General features: G+C 40.8%; 1 protein-coding gene across 1 annotated transcript; it reads left to right on the top strand.

Annotated features, from left to right (window-relative positions):
* Positions 1–1,261: 1,261 nt before the first annotated feature.
* LOC116373664 (uncharacterized) lies at positions 1,262–9,484 on the top strand. The gene is made up of 2 exons (XM_031822069.1): positions 1,262–1,800; positions 7,679–9,484. The coding sequence occupies exon 2, from the start codon at positions 7,688–7,690 to the stop codon at positions 8,615–8,617; it is 930 nt and encodes a 309-aa protein (XP_031677929.1). The 5' UTR covers positions 1,262–1,800; positions 7,679–7,687; the 3' UTR covers positions 8,618–9,484.
* The last annotated feature ends 1,444 nt before the right edge of the window (positions 9,485–10,928 follow it).

Consider the following 10,928-nt stretch of genomic DNA (forward strand, 5'->3'; position numbering starts at 1 on the left):
CTTAACACAGTGCGCATCCAACCCGGAAGCCAATGTGTCGGAGGAAACACCGTGCACCTGGCAACCTTGGTTAGCGTGAACTGCGCCCGGCCCGCCACAGGAGTCGCTGGTGCGTGATGAGATAAGGACATCCCTACCGACCAAGCCCTCCCTAACCCGGATGACGCTAGGCCAATCGTGCTTCGCCCCACGGACCTCCCGGTCGCGGCCGGTTACGACAGAGCCTGGGCACCATCCCAGAGTCTCTGATGGCACAGCTGGCACTGCAGTACAGCGCCCCTAACCACTGCGCCACCCGGGAGGCCATTCATCTTGTTTTTTAATAAGAATAGTGAACACTGAAACAAAAACAATAAAGCGAAAAACCAACAGTCCTGAACGGTGAAATAAAACACAGAACAGAAAATAATCACCCACGAAACACTGGTGGGAAAAGGCTACCTAAGTATGATTCTCAATCAGAGACAACTAACGACACCTGCCTCTGATTGAGAACCATACCAGGCCAATCGCAAAACACAACATAGAAAATCAAACATAGACAACCCACCCAACTCACAGCCTGACCATAGTAAAACAAAGACATAACAAAGGAACTAAGGTCAGAACGTGACAGTGACGCCTTTGTTATTTTTTAAATCCCAGATTGCCCCTTTAATGTAACAGATCATTAAAAACAGCTGAAGTATTGTCCATTAATAAGTTGCAATGTAACTGTTACATGAATAACACAACACTCAACATAGAGTACACAATTTACTACCAATTTATTTTATTTGTATATTTTGTGGATCATCTGTGAGGAGGCAGTCAGACTTTCTTTAACATCAGACAAAACAATCCCCTCCATGATGTTTTTCAACTTGAAAATTCAATGACCTGTCCTAGACTGACCCCAGTAGTACAAAAGTGAACTGTTGCTTCATCCATGTACCCATGTAAGCTGTAGGAAACAAAAGATACTACTATTGCCACGGCTACACGTCCATACATGTCCAGACATGTCCAGACATGTGGAGCAGTGAAAACAATCCCCTCCATGATATTATTCAACTTGAAATGTGATGACCTGTCCTAGACTGACCCCTGTAGTACAAATGTGAACTACACGTCCAGACATGTCCAGACATGTGGAGCAGTGAAAACAATCCCCTCTATGATATTATTCAACTTGGAATGTGATGTTAAAATACGAAACTACTTGTGAATAGATTAAATGTAATTTCAGCTTCTTAAATTAGAGAACGGTTTGTCATAGAGAAACTCTGCTCACTCAGAGGCCCCACCCAAGTGAACAGACATTGGTTATAAACTATAAAACACGCCCTTCTCTCTCCTACTATATAAGCCCTGTTATGAAAATGTAACCTCCTGTTCCAAGGACAAGAGGACGGTGGTCTTCACTTTAAAAGAACAAGATCAACAACAGAACTAAGGCAACCTCAGCGTGAGCTCTGGTTGAACGACAAGAACCTACTGAAATTAGCATCGAATTTCAACGTGAAGATGATGATCAACACACCGAAAGGATGAATTTCGACTATACCTTCCAGAATATAGCATGAGCTTAAAGTATGGCAACTTGGTGTGAACTTTGAACTCTTAATCACTAAATAAGTGATACCTCCTAGCTGTTGCGTTAGCAACCACAGCTGTAAACGTGGGCTAGGAAAGGACGGACAAAGGACCTGTTCTACCAGACGACGACGGTTCTACCAAGTATACGTTCTACCACCAGACATTCTTCAAAGGACAACCCGTCCTTCCACCTACGACCAACCGATCGAAGCGCAGCTCAGAGTAATTATTTATTGCATTTTCCTTTTCCAAATGGGCTTTTATTTAGAATACATAAGATACTGTATTTACGACAGCTGCATTACGATAATGCATTCAAATGGCAATGGTTTGATTGGATGACAAATGACCAATGAGTTTAATGTATTAAATATAGATATAGGCATCATCTTTGATGAAGTTTATATGTAACTAAAATCAACTAAATATGATACTTCTGACATCGTTATCTAAAATGTATTTTGACTAAGTGATTAATGACATTGTTTCTTCTTTGAGTGATTTTTATGCCATAATGTATCCAGGCATTTATAGCAGAAATCTGTTATTGGTACATGATGCATTTGTGGACTTTTAAATGAATGATATATATTGTAGCCATTGATTCTTGAAGAATATAACTTACCCCATCCCTCGGCTGTTTACCCCCAAAGAATGGCAGGGTGTCGCCTTTGTTATTTTTTGAATCTCAGATTGCCCCTTTAATGTAACAGATCATTAAAAACAGCTGAAGTATTGTCCATTAATAAGTTACAATGTAACTGTTACATGATTAACACGCCACTCAACATAGAGTACACAATTTACTACCAATAATAATGACAGTATTCACAACAACAAAACTATGTACAATGCAATGATCTTAGATGAAGGAGAACAGGAAAAATCATATTTTCAAAACAGGTGTGAAGTTGGTGGTAGAAACATTCAGGTCCAGTCAGTCAAAGTGGGTTTAAATATAACAATATTCTATTAACCTGGCATATTGAGCATTTAAAAGAAAATATGCATTAAGGCTTGTCACGGCACAGACAACATGAGGGAGACAGACAACTGAATAGACGACAGTCAAGTCTGCTTAGGTCTGGTCTCAAAAGGAGGTAAATCCATTTGAATTCAATCACTCATGAGGGAGACAGACAACTGAATAGACGACAGTCAAGTCTGCTTAGGTCTGGTCTCAAAAGGAGGTAAATCCATTTGAATTCAATCACTCATGAGGGAGACAGACAGCTGAATAGACGACAGTCAAGTCTGCTTAGGTCTGGTCTCAAAAGGAGGTAAATCCATTTGAATTCAATCACTCATGAGGGAGACAGACAACTGAATAGACGACAGTCAAGTCTGCTTAGGTCTGGTCTCAAAAGGAGGTAAATCCATTTGAATTCAATCACTCATGAGGGAGACAGACAACTGAATAGACGACAGTCAAGTCTGCTTAGGTCTGGTCTCAAAAGGAGGTAAATCCATTTGAATTCAATCACTCATGAGGGAGACAGACAACTGAATAGACGACAGTCAAGTCTGCTTAGGTCTGGTCTCAAAAGGAGGTAAATCCATTTGAATTCAATCACTCATGAGGGAGACAGACAACTGAATAGACGACAGTCAAGTCTGCTTAGGTCTGGTCTCAAAAGGAGGTAAATCCATTTCAATTCAATCACTCATGAGGGAGACAGACAACTGAATAGACGACAGTCAAGTCTGCTTAGGTCTGGTCTCAAAAGGAGGTAAATCCATTTGAATTCAATCACTCATGAGGGAGACAGACAACTGAATAGACGACAGTCAAGTCTGCTTAGGTCTGGTCTCAAAAGGAGGTAAATCCATTTGAATTCAATCACTCATGAGGGAGACAGACAACTGAATAGACGACAGTCAAGTCTGCTTAGGTCTGGTCTCAAAAGGAGGTAAATCCATTTCAATTCAATCACTCATGAGGGAGACAGACAACTGAATAGACGACAGTCAAGTCTGCTTAGGTCTGGTCTCAAAAGGAGGTAAATCCATTTCAATTCAATCACTCATGAGGGAGACAGACAACTGAATAGACGACAGTCAAGTCTGCTTAGGTCTGGTCTCAAAAGGAGGTAAATCCATTTGAATTCAATCACTCATGAGGGAGACAGACAACTGAATAGACGACAGTCAAGTCTGCTTAGGTCTGGTCTCAAAAGGAGGTAAATCCATTTCAATTCAATCACTTTTTGACAGCCTCCCTTTTGTTTTAAACACACCTTTCCATAATGTTTGTCGATGGAAGAAGTGGTCAGAAAGGGACATTTTGGACCTTAATGCCAAAACATTCAGGAGATAAAGGTGCTCCAAGTTGACCCACTGCATTCCCCCCCACACCATGACATATCCATGTCTTCATCACTTTAAAAGAGAAACGGTTGAATTTTATCTGATTTAACTTTTTACTGTATTGGGCTAAATCAGGGTCCCACAGAGTGTTTCTTGATAGTCTTTTAAACCCTCCCGCTGTCCTCAGGTCATTTTGACCCACCACTGTGATCAAACCTCCCGCTGTCCCCAGGTCATTTTGACCCACCACTGTGATCAACCCTCCGGCTGTCCTCAGGTCATTTTGACCCACCACTGTGATCAACCCTCCCGCTATTATGGGCTTTAAAAAATAAGACACCTGTACTATATCAGATATACATGTAGTATTTAAATGTATTCATTTATGAGTTTGCATCCCAATAATTACACTTTAAATACATTAACAGTACAACATTTGGACACACCTACTCATTCAAGGGTTTTTCTTCATTTTTACTATTTTCTACATGAAACTATGAAATAACACATATGGAGTCGTGTAGTAACCAAAAAAGTGTTAAACAAATCAAAATATATTTTATACTTGAGATTCTTCAATGTAGGCACCCTATAAACCATAAAGTAGGATCCTTTTCATCAAGTCAGTTCATCAAATTTCTGCCCTGGTCAACCCTAAGTGCTGTTATTGTGAAGTGGAAACGTCTAGAAGCAACAACGGCTCACCCGCGACGTGGTAGGCCACACAAGGTCACAGAACGGGACCGCAGAGTGCTGATGCGCTTTAAAACCGTCTTTCCTCGGTTGTAACACTCACTACCGAGTTCCAAACTGTCTCTGTAAGCAACGTCAGCACAATAACTGTTCGTCGGGAGTTTCATTAAATGGTTTCCATAGCCAAGCAGCCGCACACAAGCCTAAGATCACCATGTGCAATGCCAAGCCTCTGCTGGAGTGGTGTAAAGCTCACTGCCATTGGACTCTGGAGTAGTGGAAACACGTTCTCTGGGGTGATGAATCACGCTTAACCATCTGGCAGTCCGACAGACGAATCTGGGTTTGGTGGATGCCAGGAGAACGCTACCCAACTGAAGAGAAGAACTTGACTGGCCTCAAATGTATCAAACACCTTTGGGATGAATTGGAACGCCGACTGTGAGCCAGGCCTAATCGCCCAACATCAGTGCCCAACCTCCCTAATGCTCTTGTGGCTGAATGGAAGCAAGTCCCTACAGCAATGTTCCAACATCTAGTGAAAAACCTTCCCAGAAGGGTGGACCAACTCCATATTAATGGCCATGATTTTGGAATGAGATGTTCGACAAGCACTTTTGGTCAAATACTGTAGTCTATATCACCTACAGTACAGTATGCAGAGTGCAACGATGACAGGGTGTGACTGTTTTAGTGACAGGTCATAAATACTGTAGTCTATATAACCTACAGTACAGTCTGGGGTATAAATACTGTAGTCTATATAACCTACAGTACAGTCTGGGGTATACATACTGTAGTCTATATAACCTACAGTACAGTATGGGCCATAAATACTGTAGTCTATATAACCTACAGTACAGTCTGGGGCATAAATACTGTAGTCTATATAACCTACAGTACAGTCTGGGGTATAAATACTGTAGTCTATATAACCTACAGTACAGTATGCAGAGTGCAACGATGACAGGGTGTGACTGTTTTAGTGACAGGGCATGAATACTGTAGTCTATATAACCTACAGTACAGTCTGGGGTATAAATACTGTAGTCTATATAACCTACAGTACAGTCTGGGGTATAAATACTGTAGTCTATATAACCTACAGTACAGTATGCAGAGTGCAACGATGACAGGGTGTGACTGTTTTAGTGACAGGGCATGAATACTGTAGTCTATATAACCTACAGTACAGTCTGGGGTATAAATACTGTAGTCTATATAACCTACAGTACAGTCTGGGGTATAAATACTGTAGTCTATATAACCTACAGTACAGTCTGGGGTATAAATACTGTAGTCTATATAACCTACAGTACAGTCTGGGGTATAAATACTGTAGTCTATATAACCTACAGTACAGTATGGGCCATAAATACTGTAGTCTATATAACCTACAGTACAGTCTGGGGCATAAATACTGTAGTCTATATAACCTACAGTACAGTCTGGGGTATAAATACTGCAGTCTATATAACCTACAGTACAGTATGCAGAGTGCAACGATGACAGGGTGTGACTGTTTTAGTGACAGGGCATGACTACTGTAGTCTATATAACCTACAGTACAGTCTGGGGTATAAATACTGTAGTCTATATAACCTACAGTACAGTCTGGGGTATAAATACTGTAGTCTATATAACCTACAGTACAGTCTGGGGCATGAATACTGTAGTCTATATAACCTATGGTATGGGGTATAAATACTGTAGTCTATATAACCTATGGTATGGGGTATAAATACTGTAGTCTATATAACCTACAGTACAGTCTGGGGTATAAATACTGTAGTCTATATAACCTACAGTACAGTCTGGGCCATAAATACTGTAGTCTATATAACCTACAGTACAGTCTGGGCCATAAATACTGTAGTCTATATAACCTACAGTACAGTCTGGGGCATGAATACTGTAGTCTATATAACCTACAGTACAGTCTGGGCCATAAATACTGTAGTCTATATAACCTACAGTACAGTCTGGGGCATGAATACTGTAGTCTATATAACCTATGGTATGGGGTATAAATACTGTAGTCTATATAACCTATGGTATGGGGTATAAATACTGTAGTCTATATAACCTACAGTACAGTCTGGGGTATAAATACTGTAGTCTATATAACCTACAGTACAGTCTGGGGCATGAATACTGTAGTCTATATAACCTATGGTATGGGGTATAAATACTGTAGTCTATATAACCTATGGTATGGGGTATAAATACTGTAGTCTATATAACCTACAGTACAGTCTGGGGTATAAATACTGTAGTCTATATAACCTACAGTACAGTCTGGGCCATAAATACTGTAGTCTATATAACCTATGGTATGGGTATAACAGTCTGGGGTATAAATACTGTAGTCTATATAACCTACAGTACAGTCTGGGGCATAAATACTGTAGTCTATATAACCTACAGTACAGTCTGGGGCATAAATATTGTAGTCTATATAACCTATGGTATGGGGTATAAATACTGTAGTCTATATAACCTACAGTACAGTATGGGGTATAAATACTGTAGTCTATATAACCTATGGTATGGGGTATAAATACTGTAGTCTATATAACCTACAGTACAGTCTGGGGCATGAATACTGTAGTCTATATAACCTACAGTACAGTCTGGGGTATAAATACTGTAGTCTATATAACCTACAGTACAGTATGGGGTATAAATACTGTAGTCTATATAACCTACAGTACAGTCTGGGGTATAAATACTGTAGTCTATATAACCTACAGTACAGTCTGGGGCATGAATACTGTAGTCTATATAACCTACAGTACAGTATGCAGAGTGCAACGATGACAGGGTGTGACTGTTTTAGTGACAGGCCATAAATACTGTAACCCACAATTACATCTGCTATTATTCCATTGTAAGTTTGTGTTGTCTTTTGTCTTTGTAAATAAACAACACAGCTTCAAAATGTTTACAACTGTCATGTGGATCTTAAGGATTTTCATATTGTTGCATCTAAACCTTTATATAAGAACATTTGTCAACGCCTCATAATGATGTTGTGCAAACAATCTAGTTAAATAAAGAGATACACGATTCATCTGACTGTCAACTTTCATCTTTTCAGGGAAAGAAAATGCAGCGACAAAACCAAAGAGGAATAACGGAGACCTTTTTCCGCGGGGAGCATCAGAGTATAGAAACCTTGAAAATGGAGACCCCACTAAGTTGTAGATGTCTTATTTCAAAAGACATTCCACTGTACCCCAAAGCTGACAGAGCGGAATTTCACGTGGACAAAGTCTGTCATGTAACCACTCCAACAGGCCTGACAGGAATCATGGATCTGAGTGGATTTACAGCAGGGCAAACAGGGGGTTTCACATGGTGGGCTCTTCACATTACAGAAGGGGAAATTGAGGCAGCAGAGAATCGCTTCCTTGAAAAGGAACAGCTTTCCTTTGACCCAACAACGGGTGAAGAACAAAGACACAATCCATTCCTGAAGGAATTCACCACCTCCCCTGTCTTCCAAAAGGGATCTCGGTACGGGAACTTTAAGTTGACCTTCCCCTTGGAGGATCTCATGCAGATGTACACAGAGCAGATCTGTGAGGGAGAGAAGCCTGTCCTGAGAGTCTATGAAACCGTGGTTTACAAGCAGGAGATCATGTACGTTGTGGTTGTCCACGGTCCAGATGTGACAGAGTTTGATGAGTACCCACTTCTTGCTGATGAGAATGATGAGGCAATATGCATTTATAAAGATGGTCAAATTGTCTGGCGTGCAGAAGCAATATGTGAAACCCATACAAAGAAGCTGATCATCAACAGAGAGAGTGGAACAGTTGAAACAGAAGAACTTGGACGTGGTTTTGAGTATTTCATGTGGGACCATGTGACCCTGGCATTCCATCTGCCAGCTGACCGCACCCTCCCAGTTGAAGAGGGAGTATTAAAGGATAGACTCCATGCATGTGAGGGTATCAGACCTTTTCTCCAGGATGAGTGTTTAACACTAGAGGAGGCAGAAGCAGTAGTCAATGCCATAAAGAACTCTATATAGGGACAGTGCTAGTGACAGTGCTATATGGGGACAGTGCTATATGGGGACAGTGCTATATGGGGACAGTGCTAGTGACAGTGCTATATGGGGACAGTGCTAGTGACAGTGCTATATGGGGACAGTGCTCGTGACAGTGCTATATGGGGACAGTGCTATATGGGGACAGTGCTAGTGACAGTGCTATATAGGGACAGTGCTCGTGACAGTGCTATATAGGGACAGTGCTCGTGACAGTGCTATATAGGGACAGTGCTCGTGACAGTGCTATATAGGGACAGTGCTCGTGACAGTGCTATATAGGGACAGTGCTCGTGACAGTGCTATATGGGGACAGTGCTAGTGACAGTGCTATATGGGGACAGTGCTCTTGACAGTGCTATATGGGGACAGTGCTATATGGGGACAGTGCTCGTGACAGTGCTATAGGGGGACAGTGTGTTAAGGGAATTTTTTATCTATAATGACTAATTATGTCACGCTTCTCCACCTGCATTGCTTGCTGTTTGGGGTTTTAGGCTGGGTTTCTGTACAGCACTTTGAGATATCAGCTGATGTACGAAGGGCTATATAAATAAATTTGATTTGATTTGATTTGATGTATACATTTCAATCAGGATGTACTAATCAGAATACTATTATGTTACTGTATATGTACTAATCAGAATAATATTATGTTACTGTATTATATTAAATTATATTAAATTGGTAGGGAGACGGATGTGGGAAGGCCGGAGATACAGCCTTTGTACTGGAACGGAGATGACACGGGTTGGTGTTTGAGCTAATGACGTCATTTTCAGTTCATAACCTGTGGTAACCTGTATCGTGGCAGTACTCTCGTGAATAAAGGCTGCTATTTGACTTTAAGACCGGGCTCTGTCCATTCCTATAAAATAAGGGTCTTACAAATTCTTATGAATTGACAGAGTGTTTCATTTTAATTGGGTATTAGAACAGAGGAATAAAATTCCTATATTAATTGGTCCTTCGAACCGGGATCTAAAATATCTATCCCTGCCATCTGGAGGTCGTACGCCGGAAAAATCGTGCACGTCTGGGCCCGTTATTAAGACCTGGCTTCTGAATTGAGGTTAAAAACAGGCCGGTATACACCCCAGACGACAGGGACGTGACTAGATCCAACGAACAGTGCTTTTCCCAGTCGGCAGCAGGTCAGTAGCCTATATTCTCGATTCTGGGGGGATTTCAGTTTGTTGATTTGATGTTCTAACATTTTCAGACTTCATCAATAATGGGAGCTTTGCTATTCCCACGGGGTTTTGTATGACCAACATACACTGGGTTTTGTATAACTGATATACACTGGGCAGGTTCGAAAATAACCTGTGGTAATGTGCACTACCGTAAATAAACTAAACTTAATCATGAGAGGCATATTCGCCCGAAATTAAGACGGGATATTTAAATAGGTGCTGGGGGATAGGACGGTGATCTTGTACAAATAGGATATTAACTAGGCGTGGGGAGGCAGGCTATGCGGACAAGATAACTGGAATGGTCATTTGAATTGTGGGAGTATTGATCATTGTTCCGATTCAACAAATAGTACTGAAATATCCAATTGAGGAGGAGAAGGAAAACCAAAATCTAGAGAAATGGGATAAAAGCCAAATCTATAGACAAGAGGTTCCATGCGAGAGGGAAGCCTAAGAAATAACGGCGTGAGATAACGATTATTAGCGTTCTTTAAAAGCCCTCTGACACAACCGGAAAATAAGATATTAACTAGGGATTTACAACCCCTGGGCTTATAGTTGTAAGGTAAGACCTAATATCTGATTCAACAGTCAAAGCTATTGACAAGGTTTTCATAAAGGAGAAAAACACAAATACAAACCCATACAAAGCCGGAGTTTGGCTTTACTGATTATCATTGAAGAGACACACACATAGTCAGACAGAGAAGTAACTAAACAACGGTAAATAGCAGATTCATAGAAATACACGAACATTAGAAGGTCAAATTAAATATAGAAAGCCATAGATAAGTGATTAAATACCACAGCTAAGTAACGGTAAGGATTAATCATGGGTGGCAAATTCTCCAAGGAGGTCCCAGAATGGACGGGAGATTACCGTTATATGGAGCAGAAAGACAGAAGGAATATAGATTTCTGTTTAAAATGGAAAAAAGGTTTTGATGGGCATCTAGATGTTGAAAAGTTAGAAGTTCTTATGAAACAGATACATAAGGTATGTGGTCATGCAGAAACAGAATAAACAAGGCTTATACAACCAGGGTCTGGCTCTCGGAAGCCAGAAAAAGAGTGGAAGGGGATAGAACAAAGAA

Source organism: Oncorhynchus kisutch, unplaced genomic scaffold (assembly GCF_002021735.2).
Source record: "Oncorhynchus kisutch isolate 150728-3 unplaced genomic scaffold, Okis_V2 scaffold4061, whole genome shotgun sequence".
NCBI classification, from domain to species: domain Eukaryota; kingdom Metazoa; phylum Chordata; class Actinopteri; order Salmoniformes; family Salmonidae; genus Oncorhynchus; species Oncorhynchus kisutch.

Bases quoted from the DNA above. Each gene is read 5' to 3' on its own strand.
- LOC116373664 (XM_031822069.1), top strand. From the start codon at position 7,688: ATGCAGCGACAAAACCAAAGAGGAATAACGGAGACCTTTTTCCGCGGG.